Genomic DNA, 25269 nt, shown 5'->3' with positions numbered 1-25269 from the left:
TGAAGGCAGTAAGTCAGGGCACAGGACAACAGGCAGGACTGGAATAACACATTCTCTCCAATGGGTTAGGAATGAGAGGGGAAAGCAATAAATATTCCCTCAGAAAGTAGAGAGGCCCATCCTACAAGAGGTGGGTGACCAAACTTCCCATCTTGTCCTCTTTGGATCCCACCTAATTGAGATCCCCCAATATATACATTGCCTGTTCTCAGATTTGACCTCCTGCCTGTTCTTTCTGCTTGCCAATCGGCTTTCTTCCCTGATACAGGAGCCCAGTCCTCCAGATTTCCCCATCTCTTAGAAGTCAGGAGTCTTTCATCTTCCCAGGTTATGCATGCATTATTTAGACTGGGGATTGAACCCAGGGGTGTGTTGCCACTGAACTACATCCACAACCCTTCTACCCCATCTCCCCCTTGTTTTTTGACACATGGTCTAAATCGCCCAGACTGGCCTCACACTTACGATCCTCTTGCTTCAGACTTAGAGTAACTGGGATTAGAGGTGTGTACTATTGTGCCTGACTCATTTATTTTTAAAATATTTTTTAGTTGTAGATGGTCACAATGCTTTTATTTTTATGTATTTATTTTTATGTGGTGCTGAGTATTGAACCCAGTGTCTCACCTGCACATGGTGAGCACTCTTACCACTGAACCACAACTCCACAACTACCACTGAGCCTTCAAATCATTTTATTTTCTGGTCCTGAGGATCAAACCTAGGGATGCTTAATTACAGAGCCACAGCCCCATCTTTTTTTATTTTTTTTTTTTAGATAGGATCTGCTAAGTTGCTGAAGCTGGCTTTGAACTTACAATCCTCCTGCCTCTGCCTCCCTAGTTACTGGGTTACAGCATGCACCATCATGCCCAGCCTGGCTCATTTTAAAGTTTATTTTATTACTATTAATATTTTTGTGGTACTAGAGGTTGAACCCAGGATCTCATAAGCAGGCAAGTGTTCTATCAGAGTTTACATTAGGAGCCCTTTTATTTTTGTACGGGGGATTGAACCCAGGGGCTTAACCACTGAGCCACATTCCCACCCTTTTTTTTTTTTTTTTTTTTTAATTTAGAGACAGGGCCTCACTAAGTTACTTAGGCTGGCCTTGAACTCACCATTCTCCTGCCTCAGCCTCCAGAGCTGCTGAGATTATAGGTGAGCACTACCGAGCCCCCCACCCCTTTTTAATTTGAGACAGGGTCTTGGTAAATTGACCAAGCTAGTCTCCAATTTACCATCCTCCTACCTCAGCTTCCCAAATTGCTAGGATTACAGATGTTCCACCATCATCCCTGGCTTTTTTTTTTTTTTTTTAATGGTCTGGGCTTCAAACCCAGAGCCTTTTGCATGCTAAGTGGGCACACTATCACTGAGCTACACCTCCAGCCCCATAACTTTGTTATTATTATTTTGGTGGCTGTTGACGGCCAGGCCAATCTTCATCTTGTGGGCTCAAGAGATTCTTCCATCTCAGCCCTCCAGCAGCTGAACTACAGGCAGGTGCCACCACCAGTTTTCTGGCTTACTTTGGACTTCCAACAGCTCCCAGGTCCCCCTCCCACACTCAGGTGTCCTGATATTGGTTACATAACAATCACAGTCCCCAAAGCTCTGACATCACCCACTGAAGCTTCTTACCAGCCTGGACAGCCAAGAGGGTCCCGCTGTGGCCAGGGATGATGGCGGGGGCATGAACCCAATGGAACAGCCAGGAACCGGTAAGATGATGGGGCATAGGTCGGGGTTACTGGTGGTGTTCCTAACGTGAAAGCGGAAGTATTTGGGTTTTTAAATTCCCCCTAAGTTCCCACAAGATTTCATTGTTGCCCCACATAGGGAATTTCCGATTTCGCTTCCTCAAAACCCAAGTGGCCAGAGGGCTTCGACTTCCTCCTCGCCCCCTTCCACCCTGCCAGTTGTAGCCTCTTTGGAGAGGCCTTGTCTTCTCCCGGCGGCGGGTCACGTCGTTTATGTCCTCCACTGCTGCGCGCATCTCCCAATCCAGACCCGCAGGCTTGAGGGGGAGACCAGGTCTTTTTTGGCCGGTCGGATTTTCCCCAACGGACCCCTTCTCCATCCCGGATCACCCCCCCTCCATCCCGGATCACCCCCCGCCCCGGATTCTCTGCTCCCTCGGCTGCTACCACCGCTTTCCCATATCTCCCTCCACAGGGCGGATGAAAGATGTGGGGAAGAGAGGGAGGTGTTGAGGAAGCGGACGAGATGGGGAGGCGCCAGGGATCCCCGGGTCCGCCAAGGCCTCTGGGGATACTGAGCCAGTGGGAGAACGGCTCGCGGGAGACAGAGCGAGTGGGGCGCGAAGTCAGGCAACTGGGGTGCCTGGCTGCAACCCTCCGGCTGGGCGTGGGGGTGTCATCGGCTTTGAAAGGCTCGCGGCCCGAGACCACCTAGTTGCGGACTCGGGCTTTCCCAACCACAGCACTTCCGTAGTCCGCGCCGCGAAGGGCGGGGCGAAACAGGTGCAGTTGCCACGGCGCCCCGGCCCAGGGCTCGCGATATTTGAAATCAGCCAATGGAAGGCGGGGGAGGGGAGGACGTGGCACGCAGCTGGGGGCGGGGTCCGGAGAGATTCCTCCCTCTGCCTCTCCCTCCCCGCCGGCCCTCGGGCGGCGGGGCGCGCCGGATCGCTGCGCTCGACCCTATAAAGGACGCTCGGCGAGGGGCGCGCTCCACTCGGCAGAGGGCGCCTCAGTGAGCCGTGCCGTGCGCCTGCGCAGTGCGGGCCGCTCCCCGCCCCCTGCCCCCCCCCCGGCCGCCGCCCGCCTCTCTCCGCCGGCCGGCCGGCCCCTCCTCGGCGGTGCGCTTTCGCCCCGCTCTCAGCTGCCCGTCTACCCCGCAGCAGCCAGCCCCGTTCCCCGCAGCATGTTCAGCTGGGTCAGCAAGGATGCCCGCCGCAAGAAGGAGCCGGAGCTCTTCCAGACAGTTGCGGAGGGGCTGCGGCAGCTGTACGCACAGAAGCTGCTGCCCCTGGAAGAGCACTACCGCTTCCACGAGTTCCACTCGCCCGCGCTGGAGGATGCTGACTTCGACAACAAGCCCATGGTGCTTCTCGTGGGCCAGTACAGCACGGGCAAGACCACCTTCATCCGACACCTGATCGAGCAGGACTTCCCGGGGATGCGCATCGGGCCCGAGCCCACCACCGACTCTTTTATCGCGGTCATGCACGGCCCCACCGAGGGCGTGGTGCCCGGCAACGCGCTCGTCGTTGACCCGCGGCGCCCCTTCCGCAAGCTCAACGCCTTCGGCAACGCCTTCCTCAACAGGTATCCTTCCCTTGCCCCGGGGGCTCGAGGGGCGACCTGGGCCTCTCACGGCCCTCGCCCTCGCTATCCTTTGTCTCTGAGGCCCCGACCAGACCCTGAACGACCACTCCCAGGGACAGGAGTCCTACCGAGTCCCACGGAAAAACCCATCCAATCACATCTGGAGGTCTGGGAGTGGGCATTTCGGACTACTACGGCTTCTGTCGCCCCCAGAATCTTCCAGATTATCAGTTTAACTCCCAAACCCTCCTGCAGACCCCAGCCCAACTTAAGCAATGCCGGGGTTCCGGTTAGAAAGATGAGTTATTGCTGTCCTCTCTTTCTTGATTTCCACCTTCTTCCCCAGACTGGACGCATCCAAGTTATTCAAATCAATCTCTCCCTGCTCTGAGATTTTTTTTTTTTTTTTTAAATCATGTGGGGTGTGTGTGTGTGTGTGTGTGTATCTGTGTCCCCCTGGGCTGTTGTGCTGGGGTGCTTTACCATCGAGCTACATCCCAGTCCTTTTTGACACAGGATCTCTCTAAGTTGCTGAGGGTCTCACTGAGTTCTGAGGCTGGCCTCAAACTTGAAATCCTCCTGCCTTATCCTCCTGAATTGCTGCAATTACAGGCCTGAGCCACCATGCTAGGCTGAGATGTTTCTTAAGTGTCCTAGAAAAACCCAATAAGGCTTTTGGCCATTTCATTTGCTGGTGTTGTGTGTCTCTGCTCTGCCTCCCCTGGGACCATTGGCTTTGTGTAGGAGGGACAAGAAGGATCCTTTGTGGCCTTCTGACTTTGTGGCAGCCCTTTGAAGGAAGGGGACAGATGGACTCTGAATACTTCTCCCAAAGGTAGCTCTTAATGGGTCATTGCTGCCTTGAGAGGCTTCAGGAGGTGGTGATGCTAGGAACCCTGAAATGAGATTTGGGCCTAAGTCCCACTTTAGATGTGCTAGGATGTTCCTTAGCCTACATGGACTAACTCAGTTTCCCCTGTTAAATGGGTGAGACCTGCCCCCTTATTAAAAGAGTGATCCTGCAAGATCCTGACCCATACAATGCTATGAGCAAAACAGTGGTCTCCTCTCTAAGGAGTGTCACACTTTTCTCTAAAGGAATTCAAGGCATCCCTAGGCCCCAGGGGAACAAACCTCCAGACTTCACAGACCCTTCCCTTCTCTCTTTCACAGAGACTCCAAGCCTTTGAATATCTGAAGTCTGTGTCAGGGGAAGAGCCTAGGAAAGAATCTCAATCCTGCCTTCCAGGTCTCCGCCCTGTGTGATTACATTCCTGCCCAGATGCTGTGGCCACACAGGGCAGGCTGGCTTGCTCCAGAGCCCAGGCCCTGACCAGGCCCGCCTCCCTGCCTGAGCTGACCTTTGGTGTCTTTTTGCTTCTTTCAGGCATTTAATCCTGTGCTCCCATTCTATGCTCATGGTGTTGGCAGGGCCAGGTTGAGTGTAGCCTTTTGGGCTCAGGCTCTTGAAGGGCTGGTCCCCTTAGCCTGGCCCCTTTCTCAAGGATGCTTGCATTTTATCATGCCTGTAGATAGGCACTTGGCTCAGACCTTAGCTGGTGGGAGCCATTTGTTCTTGTGGAAAGTTTGGCTGCTATACTGGAAAGTTATCTACTCATTAGATTTCTGCTTCCAGGCAGAACTTTTGGGAATGACAGGGTGGGTCATTGTCCTCAAGTCTTCACTTGATTCAATCATGAGGGGAGAGCTTTTTTAAAAGGAGAAACCCAGCATGTTATCTGTTTTCTGCCTTCCAGAAACCTAGAGTTTTCAGAGCTGGAAGGATCCTGGATGCCACCCCAGCAGCCCCTGCCTCACTAATTTAGGAGACTGAGGCTCAGACTGCCCAGCTGATTTCTCGAGTTCACTCATTAAGACAAGCCTGTGGTCACTAATGCTTCTGCCTGAAAAAGGAACAGCTTAGGAGTTTTGGTCAGATAGGCATTTTGATGGTGTGGGTGCCACTAGACCCAAGATCCACACTTAATGCTGCTTTGCCACCGCCTCATCTCCAGAGGGTCCCCGAGTGCCGGGAGTCTACCAAGGGGGCCTTATCAATTACAGCCAAGGCCCAAGCTGTGTCAGGATGTGTGGTATACAGGGTGCCGCCCGCCAGGGAGGGTGCAACAAAAGGGGCTTTTCTGTGGCTGTTACAGCCTCTCCCAGCACTCTTAAAGGGACCCATTGAGTCATGAACTTGACTTTCCGGCCTTTTCCTTCTGAGTGTCTGCTCTAAGAATACAATCAGATGGAGATGGAGCAGACTGAGACAGGGTACAATCAGGGAGACCTCAGAGTGCCTGGTTAAAACCTGTTGCATAACCAGGCCACCCACTTGTACAGGGAGACCAGTCTGTCTCCTTGTTAGGACCCAGCATCTTTCCTGCCACCTGCCTTTCTTTTTCTCCACCACGCTCCCGGTCGCAGCAGAGCAGCTTCTTCCTGAGTCCTACAAATGTGCCTTCACTCACCAGGCCCCTGTAGGGGCTTTTTTGTGTATGTTATGTGGTGCTTCTCAAAGGCAGACCTCCTTTCACACCTTTTCTTCTCTCAGCCCTTTCAGAGAGCCCCTTCTTGAGCAGAAACCCAGGATGGGCGTACAGAAGGGCACTCGTGCTCCATGCTGGCCTTGGAGGGGTGAAGTCTGAGGTTTTCTCACCTTGGGGGTCAGTTGGTTTTGCTTGGTTGCACTTGGTTGCACTCACAGACGGCACCTCTTGCTGGCCTGTGGACCACCAGTTACTTGGGTGATGGGGCCACAAGGAGGAGCTAATCAGTCCTGAATCCTCCTCACTGTTGGAAGGGCAGCTCTGTGCCTGTGTCCTGCTGGACAATAGGATTTCCTTTGCTCACAGTACTTTCTTAGAGAAGTTTGGTTTGTTTATGGTGCTAAGGATTGAATCCAAGGGTGCTGTACACTGAGCTACATCCCCAGCCCTTTTTATTTTGAGATGGGGTCTTGCTGCATTGCCCATGCTGGCCTCAAAATCATGGTCCTTCCTGCCTCAGCCTCGGCAGGAACTATGGGCGTGCGCTGCTGTGTTTGGGTGTTCAGAGAGGTTTTTTTTTTTGGTGCTGGGGATTGAACCCAGGACCTTGTGCATGTGAGGCAAGCACTCTGAGCTATATCCCTAGTCCCTTTAGAAAGTTCTTAAAGGATTCTTTTCTGTAAAGAATCCTGCTGTCAGTTGAGATCACCTTTGTTCTTCTGGGTAGTTCTAAGCCCAGTGTGGAAATTGGGCAGCATAGCTAATCCCTCCCCCAAGGAGTCTCCAGCCTGTGGTGACTGTGCCCACTTTGACTTCAGAGCATGATGTGTCTGCTGACCTCCCCGCTGTCAGCCAGCCTGTGTGCTCCCCCAGTCTTTACTGGCAGCCCACTGCCGCCCCTTCATCCAGGCAGCTGGGTGAAAGGGGAGCACTGGCCCTGCAGCAATGGGAAGAGACCATCCCTCTTCACTCTGTGGGACTCCAGCCAAATAGTTGAACATTGTAATATGGAATGGCAAGGTCTCCGTGTCAAGCGTCTGTTTCCTTCTGAACTGAGTGGTGACCTAGGCTCTCGGCTGTCATTAACAAGTCAGCAACTGGGAAGTAGGATTCTGGAACTCGGGGTGGTGGCCAGGGAGCAGCTGTGACAGAAACACTGCTGTGGGTCATTTGGAGCCTACTGTTACATTTCCAGTTGAGAAAGTATGTCCACTTGGTGGGGGCAGGGAGCATGGCTCCAGGGTAGAGTCCGTGCTTAGCCTGTGCAAGGCTTTGGCCATGTTCCAGCCCCAACACCAAAAAAAAAAGTTTTTCCAGTTTGTTGGCCACCTCTGGAAAATAAGATGATAGGACACCTCCTTATGTTCCTTGCTTCTGGGAAGGAAGCCAGCGTGGAGACAGCGGAGGCCAGAACGCCCTCCCTGTGGCATCTGGAGCATCAACAGCCTTGCCTTGACAGCGCTCTCTGGCCTTGCTCTTCTGCAGGTTCATGTGTGCCCAGCTGCCCAACCCGGTCCTGGACAGCATCAGCATCATTGACACTCCCGGGATCCTCTCCGGAGAGAAGCAGCGCATCAGCAGAGGTAAACAGATCCAGGCTGCAGCCAGGTGCCAGTGTCCTCGACCACCTCAGCTGATATCTGTTGCCCAGTTGCCGGGATTCCTTCAGGTGTCTTCCACCCCAGCGTTTTCCTTTTATTTCTATCAGGGATTGAACCCAGGGGCATTTAAGCACTGATCCGCAGCCCCAGCCCTATTTATTTTTTTATTTTGAGACAGGGTCTCACTAAGTTGCTTAGGGTCTCGCTAAATTGCTGAGGTTGACTTTGAACTTGCAGTCCTCTTGCCTCAGCCTCCCGAGTCACTGGGATTGTAAGTAGGTGCCTGGCAGGGTTTTTAAAAACATTTAAAGGAGAGCTGGAGATATAGCTCAGTTGGTAGAGTGCTTGCCTCGCATGCACAAGGCCCTGGGTTCAATCCCCAGCATCACACACACACACATTAGCCTCTTATCTCCAGGCTGCCGCTTTCTTCCCTTTCTCCCTGTACTCAAGTGACAGGAGCAGCCAAGGTGAGGCCCCTGCCCATTCCCTGTGACTGGCTGCTTTTGAATCCTTGGAGCATGCTGAAGACAGGGCAGTTGGGGCCTCAGGCCATGCAGTGGGGTAGCAGGGATAACTGGCTGGGTTATTTGCCCCTGTGCTCAGGTGGCCCAGCTATCAGTGCTGACTGGCCTCTAGGGGCTTACTTGCTTCCATCAGCATTTCAAAGTTTTGCCTCCTAGAGCCTTCTGAGTTCTAGTAAGCCCAGTAGGACTGTGAGCCTGCCAGACGAAAGAGAAACTAGCAGAACTAGTGAACTTCTTAGGGCTCATAAAATTTTGCTTAAATTTGCTTAGCTTGTGTAGTCAGCAACTGCCCTGAGGTGCGGGGATGGGGGCAAGGGCAAGGGGCGGGGGTGTAGGCGGGTGAGGGGGTAGGTTTCGTGCCCAGGGTTAGATCCAGTTGTGTCAACTCCTGTCTGAGTTTTGCCATGCTCATTTGAAGACCTGGTTCGGGTTGTGTCTGGCCTGGGTCACATTGCTCACTGTCGCCCGCCCCTAAAGGTGGACACCCACTATAGGGCCTGAGTGAGTGCCTTCTGGAAGGACCATGAGGGCGGGCTGGGGTTGGAGGGGAAATCTGCAGCTGCAGAGGGGAAAATGAAATGAGGAAGGGTTGACCGGTTTATCATTAACTTGCACAGCTCCCCTGTGCCCCTTGCCCTCCTGGCTGCCCCACAGTGGGGAGCCTGCAGGTGAAGCCAGCCACCTGGGCTTCGGGGTGCTTGGATCTGCTGTGGCTTTGAGGGGTGAAGCTCTGTTCTCTGTCCTCGCAGGCCCCAGCCAGTGTGATGTTGCATCAGACACATTAAGACTGTGTCCGTTTTTTTCTTTAATTGAAGGTTGAACCTAGGGAAGCTTTACCACTAAGCTACACCCTCAGCCCTTTTAATTTTTTGAGGCAGGGTCTTGCTAAGTTGCTGAGACTAGATTGGCCTCGGACGTGCAAGAAGCATCTCTCTAATCGGGTTTGAGAGCTGCCCATTTTGCTTTTAGGTTGTAACCCTGGTGGGAGTGATGCTTCTAGGAGTTAAGGGGAGCAGATTTGGGGATACCTCTAAAGTAGCCAGGGCCCATCTTCTTCCTTCTTATTGGTATTATTGTTCCAACTTGATTTTAAGAAAATGCCTAATGAGCCAACGCCCTATAACTGGCCAGAGCAAGGCAAGTTTGAATAAGTTACTCTTTAAGAGCAGGAACTGCAGCAGGAGTCCATTCACAACATGCCTCGGGGCTGAGGTGTCCTGGCCTTTGAGGCCTTAGGAGTAGGCTGAGGGCCTTACTGTGTGGCAGTGTGCATACAGTGTAGGACAGGGATAGCCACTCACCAAAAGAGGTTTATCCCTCTAGAATGCCATTGTTGGTGTGGCTTTAGGGCCTGATGTGGGTCTCTCCTGGCTCCTGTTACCTAATAAAAGGGTTCAGTAGCTTCTGTTTCCCTGGTGCCGTGACATTTGCCTGCTCTGTGGTCTGTGACACTTCAGCCTGTGCCCTTGGGGCTTAGGATGAGCAGCTTGGACTTGAATCCCCGGTTCTGTCCCCTGGGATGTACCCCTTCCCTGCTCCTTTCCTGTGGGGAGAGAGACGTGGTCTGGACTCGTTCTCTCTAGGACATGCAAGGCAAATGCTGTACCACTGAGCTACGTCCCAGCCCATGGGTTTTGTTTTGCTCTTTTCTTTTTTCCCTGCGATACTAGAGATGGTGCCCGGGGTCTCTTGATTGCCAGCAAGCTCTCTACCATTGAGGTGCATCCCCAGCCCTTTTAGAGTTTCAATTTGAGAGAGGGTCTAAGTTGACCAGACTGGTCCTGAACTTCTGTCTTCCCGCCTCAGCCTCTCCAGTAGCTGAGATTAAAGCATGTACCCCCTGCACCCTTCTTGGCAATGTTTTTATTTTTTATTGAATTTCTGTAGCTAATTGGTCACTTGACAAACTTTTTTTTTTTTTTTTTTTTTTTTTGGATGTGTTTGTGTGGTGCTGGGCATTGAATCTGGGGCTTTATGTATGCAAGGAAGCACTCTCCAACTGAGCTATATCTCCAGCCCGGCAATGTGTTTTGATGGGGTTAGAAGGACATTATGTGCCAGGCAGTTCTGGCCTCAAGTAGCCTATGCAGGCAACACATGGAGGAGAGAGCCAACAGGAGACAGATGCCTGCCTTGTGGGGCCTCCTGTGTCTGCTAGGTGAAACATGAAGCGCCTCTGGGTCTCTGTAGCCAGAGCCCCCTTATCTACAGAAGGTACCCTTACTGCACCCTGGGAAGAAGAAGGGTGCTGAAAGATTAGGGTATCACTCTTGTTTTTTGTTGGTGCTGGGGATTGAACCCAGGGCCTTGAGCATGCGAGGCAAGCACTCTACCAACTGAGCTACATCCCCAGCCCCAGTGCATCCCTCTGATTGGAGGACGGCTGTCACTGTGAAATAGTGAGATTCAATCCATTTTCTAGACCATTCCTTTCTCTCCATAACTCCAGAGATCCTGACTTAAATGTGACTTACTGTACGTTACCCAGTTAGGATTTGAGGCTGGGTGTTTTATCATTGAAAGAAGGACTATTACTTGACATCCCCGGAGTTGCTGGATGTGGACTCCAGGTGGTCACCCCAGGAGATCACAGGAGGGGAGGACTTCCTGGAGACCTTGTCCCTCGTCTCATGAAGGCCTCCTGTGGCCCAGTGCGGCAGAGGAAGTCAGGGCAGGGCAGCACCTTCTGGGCTCCCTTTGCTGGCAGCATAGAAAACAGGTGTTTCCCTCCCAGAAAGAGAGGCCCAAGGCAAAGGCGGGGCTGGACAGTGGCACACTGCTGCAGTCTGTCGTCTGTTCCCTGGAAAACAGAACGTCCTGTGGGTTGCTCACACAGTTGCATTGCTGAGCCCACGTGCTCCCACTCCCACCCTGTCCGCCAGCCCCTCCTGATTCTTTCCCTTTCCCCACGGCCCCTAATGTGTGCAGGAATATCGTCTGCAGAGATAAGATGGGGCCTGTGTAGCCCCAGAGCAGTCTGGACACCGCCCAGGCTCTGCTGGGGACCCCTGAGAGTTGTCTCAGGGAAGAAAAGGGGCCCCTTTTGGGGTCTCAAGCTGCTCTTGCCTGTTCAGCTAATCTTCTGAGTGACTTTAAAGATAACATTGTCCTCTGTCAGCGGAGAAAGGTGGCCTGTGAGGACAGCGTTCATTCCTGAGTATTGCCCATGTGACTGATAAAGGGCAGCTTGGCCAAGCAGCGCAGGTGCCCTTGGCTCCCAGAGCCATGACCAACCACCTGCATAGTCAGCGCCTGGGAGCAGGGTCTTCCATGCAGTCCTCTGGGCAGCAGCAGGTGGCACCGTTAGGGGCCTGGCTAGTGCGCCCCCCACCTCCCCTATTGTCACTCTGTAGCTGTGACTGAGCTGTAACTGTTGTGCCTCAGTTTCTCCCAGGAAAGCTGTGTTGGCAGGGGCAGTGTGACTTCAGCCTGGCTGGCTCAGTGCCTGGCTTCCTGCTGCTACTGCCCAGCAAAGCGTCCCATCTAGTCACCACAGCAGCTGCGCCTGCGAGGAAGCTGCTGCCGTGCAGATGAGGAAACAGGCTGAGGGACATCAGTAAGGAGCCCCAGATGACACCAGGCAAGCAGAGGTCGGCCCCAGGATTCAAACCTGGCCAGGTTGTGCTTATGCTGCAATGTAACTGAGAGTTGGATCAGATGGACCTTTGACCCTTTTGGGTCTTTATAGTACAGGGTTCTAAGCTCCCTAAAACACAGAGGCTGCCTTCTGCCTCCCCCCAATCAAGGTCAGGCTCAGTCTGGAAGGGACCCGAGGTCTGGGGTTTGAATAGCATCTTCTCCCTGTTTCCTGCCTCCAGCCGGAAGCTGCCCCCAGGCCATCCATGGAGGTCCCCCCTGGGTTCTCACTTGCCCTCCTGCGGACTGTCCCTGGTTTGCATGCTTCGCCACACTGTCCTGATCCTCATAGTTGGGTAGGGGTTCCCAGGATCAGACTCCAGCTCTGCAGCCCAGAACCCTGTGACCTGATGATACCCTCTAGGCCAGTTTCCCTAGAGTGTTCTGCAACCACAGGCTGCTCCAGGGGTTGCCCAGAAGCCTGGGGCAAGGCTGAGTGCTGTGTTCCTCTTGGAAATACAGCACAGATGATACCAGAAGCTTCAATCCAGATCAGCACTGGCCCCAAGGAGTCACTGTAACTCCTGGGGGCCACATCATGGTGCCAGGTACAGCAGTCCTTTCACTGTATTACAGCCCTCTTAGGGTTGTTGAGGATGGTGTAGAAGTGGACATGCAGGAGGCGCTCGCCCTGGTGCCTGGCACACAGTTAAGCGTTCACCAAGTGTCCCCTGACTAATAGTAAAGAGACCAGAAGCTCCAGGGTTTCCCAGATTTTGCTGTTTTTCTGAGTCATGTCCTGAGGAGCATTTTCAGGGCGGCACTGACTCAGCTGGGGTTCCCCTTTGGATTCCAGAACATCCTCTGGCCTGGCCTGCCCATAGCCAGCCTCCCTAAAGTCTTTGACCCCCACCACACCCTACTGGTGTGCATCCCCCCTGCGTTCCTCCTCTCTGCCCAGCAAGTTTGGCTGAGCGCTCAGCCGGGGGTGCAGCCAGCTCTGCCCGTGGAGGCGGCGTACCAGGCTGTGCTGGCTTTGGCACCTGTTCCCCAGGCTGCCAGCCGGTGGCAGGCTGGGGAGCAGCTGGCCCAAGGCCTGCAAATGTTTGGTTTCTATTTGAGGTACCAGGCATTCTCCACGTCTCAGAAGCTATCCCTGCCCACACGCCCATCAGAATCTGGGCTTCTTGGGTCCCAAATACAAATCCTGAGAGTAAATAAGAGCAGACATTCACGCAGAGCCAGGCACTCACTGGAACTACTGTCTTCCGCTACAGAGAAGAAACTGGGAACTGAGGCTTGGGTGACCTCTGGGGTGACCTAGCTGGCTGTTGATTAGAAGTAGCGCAGGGTTGAAGTGTGGGGCCCGGTGCTGTCGTGGTAACTGACCCCGGCCTGATACAAAATCAACTAAGGACACTGTCTGCGAAAATCAGTGCCTAGAAAGGGAGAATTCTCCTCCCTTCCCCTTTTCAGCAGGCTGGTTTTCAGGGAACCTAATTAGCACCATTGACTCCTACCTTTTGGACTGTAAAGAACTTTCCCTGGGATCTAACTATGTCACTTTGAATGAAGGCTCCAGGCCAAGGCCCTTATCGCACTCTGCCTTGTAAACACGCTTCCCTCCTGAAAACTTGGACACATGATCACATATCCTTCATATCCTTTTTTTTTTTTTTTTAATTTATTTTTTTGTTTTAGGTGGACACAGTGTCTTTATTTTATTTTTATGTGGTGCTGGGGATGGAACCCAGTGCCTCATGCAAGCTAGGCGAGTGCTCTACCACTGAGCCCTAGCCCCAGCCCCAGCCCTTTTTTATTATTATTTATTTTTTGGTTGTAGTTGCACACAATACCTTTATTTTATTTATTTATTTTTCTGTGGTGCTGAGGATGGGACCCAGAGCCTCACACATGCTAGGTGAGCACTCTGCCACTGAGCCACAACCCCAGCCCCCCCACATATCCTTTTTTGAAACCTTGTGCACAACCATGTATCTTTTTAGACTGGAAAATTTACAACACTTGATAGCTTATAAATGTTGTGAAAACTGGTAAGGGGGACTCAGAATCTGGAGTGCCGATCTCCTCTGGTTTCTCCCACTGTTTGAACGCCGTTTGCCACTTCTTGCCTGATTCCTGCAACATGCCAATCCATCTGTCCTTCCTCTGCTGCCTTGTCTTGTTGCTTATTTTAGGTCAGATGTGTTGAGGTCTGCGTTCTGTATGTTTAGATCCACCTTTTGGAGTGTACAGCTCATTATAGCAACTGTTTGCCACCAACCAGGACAGGGAATTTCCCTCACCCGAAAACTTCCCTATGTCCTCTGTGGTCACTCGTGCCCAGTTCAGGCAGCACAGTGACATTTGTCCCTAAAGTTTGCTTTTTCTGATATGCCCTGTAAATGGAATCATACAATGCAGGGCCTTTGTGTCTGTCTTCTTTCATCGATTCTGATGCTTTTGAGATTCATTCCTGTGTTTTGGAATATTGAGCTGGGTACGGTGGCACACACCTATAATCCCAGCAACTCGAGAGGCTGAGGCTGAGGATCTTAAATTTGAGACCAGCCTCAGCAACTTAGCAAGGCCCTAAGCAACTTAACGAGAACCCTGTCTTAAAAACTAAAAAGGTCTGGGGCTGTGGCTCAGGTTTAAGCACCCGTGGATTCAACCCCCAATACCAAAACAAAAACCAAAACCTTTCCCTTAAAAAAAGACAAAAATCATTTGAGGTGCAGGTGATGGAACCCAGGGCCTCCACATGCTAGACTGGGGCTCCACAACCAAGCCACACCAGGCCCTGGCGTGCTTCCTCTCTATTGCTAAGCTACATCCCATCTCAGGCTGACCTCTCATTTGTGACCCATTCACCTCTTGAACTTTCTCCAGTTTGGGACAATTTTTTGGGGACAAATTTTTGGAGTATTTTTTTATTCAAAACTTGACTAAAGCTGCTGTAAATATTGGTGTACAGCTGTTGGTATGGACTTAGGCTTTCATTTCTTTCCAGTAAATGAATCCCCAGGGTGAGGGCCTTGGTTTAAACTCTGTGCTACTTGAGCGTGGGGAGCTTCAGAGCTGGTCCTTATAAGCTGCTGGGTCCCAGATCGCGAGACCCTGCTTGGCTGTGCCATCTCCGTCCTGTGGGAGTTGGGAACCTGTGTGATGGGGGGTTTGGCAAGGAATATTGAGGCTCATGCTGCTTGAATGGCAGGAAATGGGAGTCAGTTGGAGACAAACCCTCCATTGTTTCATGTTCTAGAAACTTGGGGAATGTGTGAGGCAGCTCTCTCCAGCTGCTGGAACCACCTGAGTAGGGGATGGTGCTTGGAGAGGGAGGGGTGTGTAGAGCAGCCCCCTCGTCCTCTCCTGGGCCCAGGTGGGAAGGCAGCTGTAGGTGGCCGGGGCCTCTGCCGTGGCTGTCCAGAGCAGCTCTGCTCACCCTTAGGTCCCACTCCCAGGACTTTTTTCTCTTTCTTTTTAAATTGTGGTAAAATCTATTTAATGTATAAGATTTTCCACTTCGCCCACTTTTTCATGTGCAGCTCCGTGGCGTTGGGGACATTAACATCTGTGCATCCAGCCCCTCTGTCCATCTCCAGAACTTCTCAGCTCCCCAAATTGAATTTCTCCACTAAACCCCGCCTGCCCCCTTCCCCCCCTCCCCGGCCCCTCCCTCCCACTTTCTCCTGGCATTGGCTGTTCTGGGACCTCAGGTGGGGTCTGAAGTGGCCTGTGACTGGCTTCTTTCTCTTGGCGTCTGTTCTTCCAGGTTCCAGGACTTTGGGGCCAGAGCTTATCCCGGGGGCTCATGTCCCTTAGCAGAGGTGACACTGGCTTTTACTACTAAATCCCCACTGACCCGATTGACTTTTCTCTCCAGCCTACCCCAAGGGCCGTGTTTTCTGTGTCAGCTCTGTCACTCCCACCTGGGCCTGAACTGGACAAACCTCACCTCCACCCCTGCATCCGGGCCTGGGGACACCCAAGCCAACCTCTGCTGGCCCCAGAGCCTGCAGGCTTGTTCTGTGCACGTGCTGGGGTTGCTGGTGGCCTGACAGGTGGGTGTTTCTGTTCTTGTCACCCACCACCAACCTGAATGGAGGGTTCTGCTGCTGTTCTTGCCCCTTGTTGGGGACCCCAGGCACTTGGTGCTGCTGCTGTGTGGTGTGGCCCTCCATGCCTCTGGAAACCAGTGTCTCAAGCCACAGAGGTGCCTCAGAGGGCAGTGAGGCACGGTGGGCCAAGAAGCTCCAGGTGAGCCTGGTGGTGGTGTCCAGACATGTGGTCACATGCCCTTGATGACATGGTGCAGGCATGAGGGCTGTGACCTTTTAGGTGACCTGTGGATGTACTTGGCCAGCCGCTGTGGCTCCCTCCCACCAAAAGTGTGAGCATTTTCCATAATAAACAGGAAATTTTATTCACCTGTGAAAATATTGCCTTAGCTCCATTTTTGACTCCTGCCTAGGTGCTGGCCAGGAACTGGGCTTGTGGGCCGGGTGGGGGCAGGGTTGGGCTGGGATTCAGACTCCGGCCTCCTCCACTCTTGTTCCCTGTGGACGAGAGGTAGGGGAGGGAGGCCAAACTGGGTGGGACTTGGGAGGGTGACCTCAGCTCCCCAGGCACTGTCCTGACTGCCAAGCCAAATCCAACACGGCTGAGCACAGCCCATCAGGGCGCCCCTGTTCCCAGGAACTTGGTTTTGGCATCGCTGCGTCCCCAGCTGTGTGGATTCTAGTTCCCACTTGTGGTGGGGTGAGGACACAGTGTGACGAGGGAGAAGTTGGGCTCACTTTTGCTGAGTGAGAGGCCTCCATTATTTCCTGAGACTTCATTTTTCAGTGCTGGCCTGTGTCCCTAAAGCTACTCCTCAAAAAGTGGCCCCATGGGTCAGCTGGGGCGTGGCCTGTGGCCTGGGGCAGCACCATCCCTTCCAACTTCTGCTGACTTTTCATTCCCTGAGTGTCCGCTCCCTGCTCCGGGACCAGGGTGTCCCTGCAGCCTTGTACTTTGGAACTGGCAGCCTGTGATGGCTGTCAGCTGGCATGTAGTGTCCTGGCACTTGCTCAGTGCGCTCCCACACCTGGGCACATTGAACCTGGGCACTCTGCTGCCCTGGCTATTGTTGGCAGGAGCCCTCCGGAAGCAGATCGGGTTCCCCTGCCCAGACTGAATCTCAGCCCCAGCTACTGCACACCTCTGCTTGGGGAAGAGTTGCCTTCTGGTCAGCATGCCGTGTCCCTGTGGTGCTACAGCAGCAAAGAGTTGCAAAGCACAGCTCTGGGGAGCTGAGCCCCGCCCCCCTCCAACCATGCTGTCACTAAAGAGGTGGATCTGGGATTTTCTTTACATTTTGGTGACTTGCCTCAAGGAGTCTGGCCTCTGACCTTCAAGTCAGGCCAAACACTGGTAGCTCTGAGTTCCTGACCAGTGATGGAATTCCAGGCCCCTCAGTCCCTTGTTCCCAGGGAACTCCACGCCCCCTCCCCCAGTTGGGCCATTTCCTACTAGGTCCCTGTGGGGGGCCCTCCCATTACCTCATTTAATCCTGCCTGTAGGGCCTAGAGAGAAACCATGCAGATACAATACAGTAAAACTCAGAAGTGAAGTCACCAGTCAGTGGCTAGAGCCGGGAGTTGAGTCCATAACTACCTTATTTCAGAGACTGTGTTCTTTCTGGCTGTCCCAGCATTGGGAGAGGCACAGCAACTCTTAAAGTGCACTTGACCTGGGGCCTGGCAACATGAACATTGTTGACTTAGGGAGAGGAATCGCACCCTGGCAGCCCCGCAGTGGCAAACCTGTAGCCTAGTGCCTTGGGAGCCACAGTCTCTCCAGCAGCCGGGCTGGGGACTTGCCTCCAGCCTGGGAGGGCTGGGAGGGCTGGGAGGGCTGGCAGGATGGGGAACACAAACGGCACCAAGGCCTGAGCTGCCCGCCTGGCTGCAATGCAGCACTGAGCAGGCCTGAGAGGGCCATATCCACATTCCTTGGACGGTTGTCCTTTTTTGTGAGCTCCCTCCCCCTGTCATCTTTCTGTCCCTCTTGTCTGCAGAATGCATGTCAGACCAGTGGTTGGAGGTACCATGTGGTCTACACGGGGAATGCCAGGTGCGGGCTGTTTGGGCGGGCCCCAGGCATGCCCCCTCCTATAGAGCATCTGCGGGAAGGGCTTCTCTGGTTTCTTCTCAGGAGTTTGTGACTGCTCTCTGGGAAGTGCTTTGTGGTTCTTAAAGGGCTGGCCTACGTCTGTGGTGGCTTGGGCACAGGTGCAAAACAAGGAGAAGGACTGGCACCTTGTGGGCTATGCCAAATTCCCCGGGGACTCTAGGCTGCTGCCATACACAACCCGCCTTTCTCATAGTGTTCCTAAAAGGTGAGAAGCAAATTTTCACTTCTGGGATCAGTGGAAGCAGTGGAAAGATTTTGAAGATGGGTTGGGGATGTGGCTCAAGCGGTAGTGCGCTCGCCTGGCATGTGTGCGGCCCGGGTTCGATCCTCAGCACCACATACAAACAAAGATGTTGTGTCCGCGGAGAACTAAAACAAATAAATAAATATTAAAAAAAAAAAAAGATTTTGAAGAGACATAGTTATCAGATAAGATACTAGTTAAAAACACTATTGCGGAGACTCCAGAATGGCCCAAGTCAGATACCCAGGGGTTTGTGTAAAAAATAATAGTCCCACTACCGGGAACACACAGCTTCCATCTTTGAACTCAAAGTGTCTACTCTGCTCTTACCATTACATCTGTATCCCAGTCCCTAGGGAGAAAACCAAAAGGGCTCTTTACACCTTTTCTTATTTCTGTTGCAATGAAGGATGGAAAATGCAGGCTTAACCTGGAAGCCACAAATCCAGCTTAAAATAGAGAGTTTTGTTATAAGTGGCAGAATTCCAGTTAGTCTGTCAGATGGCACAAGTCATTTTAATTGGTTGAGTTTGATTGGACCTTAATTGGTTGGTGAGAAACAGCATAAAATAGGGTTCATTGCTGGAGCTGGTCTGGGAGAGTCACTTGATCACAGAGACATGCTTCAGAGGGCTGCAGTGCAGCTCAGAGGCAGAGCACTTGCCTAGTGTGTGTGAGGCCCTGGGTTCCGTCCCTTATGCCACAGGGGTGGGGGTGGGGGTGGGGGAGAAATGTTTGACACCTACAAAGGGAAGTGGTTTGCATCACTCCATGGGCTCAATGTAAAGCAGAGGTCAGCAAACTTTCTGGAAGGGTCAGAAAGTCAATATTACCAGCTCTGCAGGCTTCACGATTTCTGTCACAACCGAGCTCTGCTGTTGTGGACAAAAGCAGCCCTGGACATACAGATGAGTGTGGCTGTTTCCCTGGTGCTATTTACACAGCAGGTGGGGGGGGCTTGTGTCGTCTCTGAGCTGTAGTTTGCCAGCCCCTGATGTAGAAAATAAGAGCAATTCTTGCAAAATAGGGAGCCTGGCACATAAGCACTGAACAGGTGGCCACTAGACTGCAGGCGCTGCTGGTGGGCACACAGTTGGCAGGCGGCAGCACCTGGGTCCATCTCTCCTGCCCTACTGTGCAAAGCCACATTGCTAGGGTCATCTTGCCCTTACGTGACCCACTTTAGAACAGGCTGGGTGGCTTCCTGTGCGCGAGCACCTATCCATGCCAGGTGCCTTGTGTAAGAAGAGTATGGCCATGTGGTGCCGAAGTAGGGGAGACTCAGTGACCCTGTCCTGGGCAGCGGTGCTGCTCAGATACCTGCATTCTGGGGACTTGAAGAGCACCCCCGGGTGTGGCAGTTCCATGCCAAGTTAGGGCCAAGAGCCAACAGGGCAGCCTGGGCCCTTGGCTCCCCGACCTCACCCCTCTTTCCCCCAGGTTACGACTTTGCTGCGGTCCTGGAGTGGTTCGCCGAGCGGGTGGACCGCATCATCCTGCTCTTTGATGCCCACAAGCTGGACATCTCCGACGAGTTCTCTGAGGTCATCAAGGCACTCAAGAACCACGAGGACAAGATCCGCGTGGTACTGAACAAGGCTGACCAGATCGAGACGCAGCAGCTGATGCGGGTGTACGGGGCCCTCATGTGGTCCCTGGGCAAGATCATCAACACCCCCGAGGTGGTCCGAGTCTACATTGGTTCTTTCTGGTCCCACCCGCTGCTCATCCCCGACAACCGAAAGCTCTTCGAGGCCGAGGAGCAGGACCTCTTCAAAGACATCCAGTCTCTGCCCCGAAACGCTGCCCTCAGGAAGCTCAATGACCTGATCAAGCGGGCCAGGCTGGCCAAGGTAGACCCTGGGGCAAGGGGCTGGGCACAGCATCAGGTGGGGCCCAAGGGGCCTGGGACTCTGGGGCTGGAAGTTTGCCTGAGACCTAGCCCAGCTGTCTGCAGAGCCAGACCAGTGTTGCTCTTTCTGTGTTACAAGCCACTGTTCTGTGGCCCTGTGGTGTAGCCCAGGGTTGTGCCTCCCTGTGTCAAAGTCTGAATGTGTGTTCAACATGGAAACAGGAAGTTACCACAGAAGAAAGGAGGTGCCCCGGAAATGGAGTGTGCTGTACATAGCTCAGGCCTCCACAGCTGCCCCTCAGGCTTCGTTATAGTGCGCGGCCTGGTGGTGGTACTGGGGATGTAGTAGGGACGGCACCCAGCCCCGGGCCAGCCCTTGGCAGCCTTGTAAGGAAAACAAGGCACAAATGAAAACAAGCATCAAGCATCTGTGCTGTTACAGGTAGGCTGGGGGCTGCGTGGCCACAGCTGGGAGCCATCCCAGGGGTCAGAGGGCCATGGGGTGGACTGAGGTGGGAGCTGCTGTTCAGGAGACAAGAGGTAGCTAGTGAAGAGATAGGCACTGGCCTTCAGCCCAGAGAGAGCACCAGTGCGTAAGCCCACACCCCGGGAGGCGGCAGCGGCTACACAGGTCCTACAAACCATCCTGACCCTCCAGAGGAGCTCAGAGCCCGTTGCACCTGACACAACATCTGTGTCACTTGAGCTTTTGGGATCTTGGTGCCTGGCCAAGTGCTTGAGTGAGAGTCTGGGTCAGCACGCCAGTGAATCCTTCAAGCACAGAGCAGAAGGTGTCACTTTAGGATGTCTGATTTTTTTTTTTTTTTTTTGGTAACATTGAGGGTTGAATCCAGGAGCCCTCTGCCACTGAGCTACATATTCAGACCTTTTTATATTTTTTTTCTGAGACAGGGTCTCACCAGGTTGCCCAGGCTGGCCTCGAACTTTCAGTCCTCTTGCTTCAGCCTCCCAAGTTGCTGGGATTCTAAGTGAGGCCACCATGCTCAGCTCAGAATTGGTGTCCCCAGTGAGCACTTGTCAGAAACTTGCTCTGGGGAGGGTACAGGGCTCTTCATTTTTCTAGATACCCAGGACTCCCCATGAGCAGAGCTGGCTCTGAGGTGGGAGCCTATGGTCTCAAAGGACCAAGAAGAGCCTGAGCTGAGGGGCGGCCCTGACCCTGCTCTTCCCCAGGCTGCAGAGAGCGGCCCTAGCCTCGGCCTGCTCAGCCTCCATCAGGGAGAGGCAGAACAGGGCAGGCCAGACTCCCTGCCCTCAGAGATGGCTTGTAACTGTCTAGTCATAAGCCTGGAAAGCCCCGGGGTCTCTAGTGTTGTCCCACACCTGCTGTTTTGTGGCTGCTTCCTTTTCCTGGGTGCTAGCACTAGCCTGTGCTGGGAGAGTGGTGTCTGTGGCTGTGACCCACCTGCTACAGCCTCCCTGGGAGATCCCGGATACCAGCCCCAGAGCTGGGGGAGCTGCCACTGGGACTGAGTGGGGTGCGCTGGATGGGCTGGAATGGCCACGGGAGGGGAGAGGCCGCCAGCAGCAGCCCTGTGTGACTGGACCTCACTTGGCAGGGCTGAGCGATTTGAGGGCTGGGCTGCTCTTGGTGGGGGCACCAGTGCAACCGGCCTGGAGCAGGCGGCAGATGAAAGGTGGCTGCCCTTAATTGGGAAATGTGTAAGCAAGGCTTGAAGCTGAGCAGAACCTCGCAGCAGCTGGAAAAAGCCTTTGTGGGTCCTTCGTGGGTCCTTCTAGTCCTCAGTCATCCCGAGGCTGGTGGTGCGCATAGCAGAGCTGGGACTGCATTGGAGCTTGGGAAGCCTGAGCACAGCACAGATTTGAGGCTGTAGGCAGGGACACCCACCGCACCCCGCCCCGCCCCCACCCTACTGCCTGGCTCTGCAGGGAACACTCGCCTCCCCTGCCTTGGCAGCTGAGGCCAAAGAGAAACAGGCAGAACGGGGGCCTGGGACACCTCTGCTGCCCCATTACATGCCCGCTTCTGCCCTCAGCACCTTGAGCACCTTGCTCCTGGGCCAGGCTTCCAGGTGCTCTGAGCTCACTGGAAGAGACTGAGTTCTCCTGGCCCGAGGTTCAGGGGAGGGTGTGCAGTGCCTCGTGGCGCCTCTCAGTGCTCGGCTGGTGGCCTTCTCTTGTTGACAGGCAACACTTGTCATCATGACTTATGCAGGACATCATCTGCCTTCTGTTGCAAGTGCACCCTCCTTTCCTCTGTCCCCATGGCAGGGAGGGGTTGTGCCTCTTGCCAAAATGTGTCCATCCCTAGACCCAGGAATCCTATGGTAGAACAGCAGCTTTGAGTGTGACCCCGGCCCCTCTGCCTTCCTGCCCCCAGGCAGTGAGCAGCGGGTACCTGGCTGCATTCCTGAAGGCTCTTGGGCGGCCAGGGCACATGCCAAGCAAGCCCCTGACGCCCAGCCCTTTTGCCCACCCAGGTCCATGCCTACATCATCAGCTCCCTCAAGAAGGAGATGCCCAACGTCTTTGGTAAAGAGAGCAAGAAGAAGGAACTGGTGAACAACCTGGGTGAGATCTACCAGAAGATTGAGCGGGAGCATCAGATCTCCCCCGGAGACTTCCCGAGCCTCCGCAAGATGCAGGTATGGCCGCCCCGAGAAAGGCCAGAGCATAGGGTGCTGGCTCTGGAGGGAATCCTGGCTGCAGGGGGTAGTGCTTCCCCAGACAGACGCAGCTGGGTTAGTCACCTGCACTCCACCTGAGTCAGGGTTGACCTAGGTTGTGACACCAAGGAGGGGAATGTGGTGACTCAGCAGGGGGTGGGGCCCTTGGGCATCCTGTCTGACTCCTGGAGGGTGCTGCCGAGCCAGGGCTCACAGTGCTGGACGGTCAGCAAGGAACTGGTTGCCTCCTTTGTATTTGTTTTGTTTTTGCGGTTCTGGGTTCAGAACCCAGGGCTTCACACGCGATAGGCAAGCGCTCTACCCTGAGCTACACCCCAGCCCCCAAACCTGGTCTGTCTCCTTGTGAAGCCAGGGCCGCTGCCCCACCCAGCCCTCTCTTTTCTCCTCCACCCTAGGAACTACTGCAGACCCAGGACTTCAGCAAGTTCCAGGCCTTGAAGCCCAAGCTGCTGGACACAGTGGACGACATGCTTGCCAACGACATTGCTCGACTGATGGTGATGGTGCGCCAGGAAGAGTCCCTGATGCCCTCCCAGGCCGTGAAGGGCGGCGCCTTCGATGGCACCATGAATGGGCCTTTTGGGCACGGCTATGGCGAGGGGGCCGGTGAGGGCATCGACGACGTTGAGTGGGTAGTGGGCAAGGACAAGCCCACCTACGATGAGATCTTCTACACACTGTCACCTGTCAATGGCAAGATCACAGGAGCCAACGCCAAGAAGGAGATGGTGAAGTCCAAGCTACCCAACACGGTGCTGGGGAAGATCTGGAAGCTGGCCGACGTGGACAAGGACGGGCTGCTGGACGACGAGGAGTTCGCCCTGGCCAACCACCTCATCAAGGTCAAGCTGGAGGGCCACGAGCTGCCCGCTGACCTGCCCCCGCACCTCGTCCCGCCCTCCAAGCGCAGGCATGAGTGACCGCCCCGGCCATGCAGGGCCACCCGGATGTCCTGCCCACCCTCTGTGCCTGCCCAGGTGGGCGGGGCCTGGGAGGCAGAGATTGGGGGAGGGGAAGGGTCACCACCTTTCAAGGTCCATAAAGACTGAGCGGTGTTTCCTCAGTTCTCAAACAGGAAGACCACCATCTTTCTTTAAGGCTGTTCCTGGGCCCGTTGGGGGAGGTGGGGTGACGCTCGGATGTGAATGATGGAATTTTGTGCACAAGAACTATGGATATTTTTAATATATAACGTTAGAGGCAGCCTTCTTTCTTGCCTCCTCCTCTGTCCGACAGCCCATGCACACACACCCTCTCTTCCGTCCCAGCCTTTACTCTTGCCCTGGCTAGCCACCATAGCAGCTGACCCCAGGGTGCTGGGCCGCGTGGCCCGCCTCAGCTCATGGTCTGGCAGCTGCCACCAGGGGCCGCCGAATAGACAAGAGCCCCAGGTTCCTGTGTTTCCAGACGGGATGGCGTCGAGCAGCAGCTCTGCCCCAAGCCTGTGCTCCTGGGGTGAGCCAGTCTAGTGTCTCCCCGCCGGGCCTGGACAGCCTGGGCTCCCAGTGCCCATGCCCCACCCCTGCCCCTCACACCCCCAATCCAACAGCCCTACGGTGTGGCGGCCACAGGTGCAAAGCCCAGCCGCCTCTGTTGTTTTAGGGGGCTGCAGGGAGGAGTGAGCACCTTCCAGGAACATGTAAGCTAGGTCTTGTTCTATGAAGGGACACCTTTCATACTTGACCAGGTTTTCAGAAACTTCCACATAACTAGTTCAAAAGCTGGGACTTTTGTCTCTCTTGCCCACAGTCCAGCTTTGGGGCAGCTTCACCCAAGAGCCATTAGGGGTAGGAGTAGGTCAGAGCCACCTTTCAGTGGCCCAGGTTTGCTTTCTGGCCCAGAGGTGTCTGAACTATGGCCCTGGCTCGCTCTCTGGCCTGCTGGAGCCTCCTGGCACTCTTCTTGAGGTGGGTGGAGGATCCCTGTGACCTGGTGTGGTTTGGGGCTGTGAAAGGAAGCCTGCGGCTCTGGCCTCCTGTCCAGGCAGCAGGGACCAGGGGAAAACCCAGCCCCTTCACCCCATTTTCCTCTCCCTTCCCTACCTTCCCCCTCCCCCTGAGCAAAGGGGGGCACACAGGACCTGGATCTCCTCAGATGGACCCCACAGCCCCAAAATGAGCAATAAAACCAGAGCCAGCAGGCAGCCAGTGCAGCCACCTTACTCTGTGCCGCCTTGGGGACCTGGGGACCTGGATGCTCTCGCTGGCCAGGGCAGGTGGAGCAGCCTCCTGTGCTCAGGTGGGCTTCAGGGAGCCGCTTGCCCACCGTAGTACTGCTGCTGGCCCGTCCCCCACTGCCCTGGCCTGCCTTTCATCCTGTGTGGTGTCGGGTGAGGATGGGTGAGGTGCGCCCTCACTGCCCCGCTGGCATTCCCTGGGTAAGGGCACCTGTTCACACTCACCTGGGGGCACGTGTCAGACTGGAGACTGTTTTCCTTGCATTAAAGAAAGTTTTCATTGTGCCGACGCTGGTTCCTGGTGCTCAGTTGTCTCTTCAGGGCCAAGAGCCCCAGACTCCTCCCACTTGGGACCCAGGGGCCACTGGCAGAGCATTTGGGGGACCAAGACTCCGGCAGGGACAGGTTGGGCAGCCTGCCAGGGCGAGAGGGCCACCGCTGCCCAGTCCACTAACTATAGAAAATGCCGCCTCCTGTTAACGGGGTCCTGCAGACTAGAGTAGGGAAAGGGGCTTGGGGAGGAGCTGAGGCCTGCTTCCCTGTTGGGTGGGGGCTGAGCTTGAGGAACTTATTCTGGTGGGGCTAACACAGCTGGCAGAGCCAGGCGACCTGGGCCAGGTGGGCCCCTCTGCGCGCCACCTTCACAGCATCACTTCATGCTGGGC

At 54.5% G+C, this 25269-nt stretch overlaps 1 protein-coding gene and 1 non-coding gene across 2 annotated transcripts; one reads left to right on the top strand and one right to left on the bottom strand.

Annotated features, from left to right (window-relative positions):
• The first annotated feature begins 2626 nt into the window (after positions 1-2626).
• On the top strand, positions 2627-24893 carry Ehd1 (EH domain containing 1). Its single transcript, XM_076847514.2, has 5 exons — positions 2627-3293; positions 7268-7365; positions 19348-19760; positions 22222-22386; positions 22824-24893. Exons 1-5 carry the CDS (start codon positions 2890-2892, stop codon positions 23346-23348), a joined length of 1605 nt encoding a protein of 534 aa, XP_076703629.2. The 5' UTR covers positions 2627-2889; the 3' UTR covers positions 23349-24893.
• On the bottom strand, positions 10189-10264 carry Trnaa-cgc (transfer RNA alanine (anticodon CGC)). The gene has a single exon. It is a non-coding gene; the product is annotated as a tRNA-Ala (tRNA).
• Positions 24894-25269: the final 376 nt, after the last annotated feature.

The sequence above is a fragment of the Callospermophilus lateralis genome, chromosome 2 (assembly GCF_048772815.1).
Source record: "Callospermophilus lateralis isolate mCalLat2 chromosome 2, mCalLat2.hap1, whole genome shotgun sequence".
NCBI classification, from domain to species: domain Eukaryota; kingdom Metazoa; phylum Chordata; class Mammalia; order Rodentia; family Sciuridae; genus Callospermophilus; species Callospermophilus lateralis.
Note: the sequence above shows the minus strand (reverse complement) of the source record. Positions and strands in the feature narration are given on the sequence as shown.

Coding starts and splice junctions, on each gene's coding strand:
- Ehd1 (XM_076847514.2), top strand. CDS start 2,890: ATGTTCAGCTGGGTCAGCAAGGATGCCCGCCGCAAGAAGGAGCCGGAG. Junction 7,366..19,347: donor GAAGCAGCGCATCAGCAGAG/GTAAACAGATCC, acceptor TCTTTCCCCCAG/GTTACGACTTTGCTGCGGTC. Junction 19,761..22,221: donor AGCGGGCCAGGCTGGCCAAG/GTAGACCCTGGG, acceptor TTGCCCACCCAG/GTCCATGCCTACATCATCAG.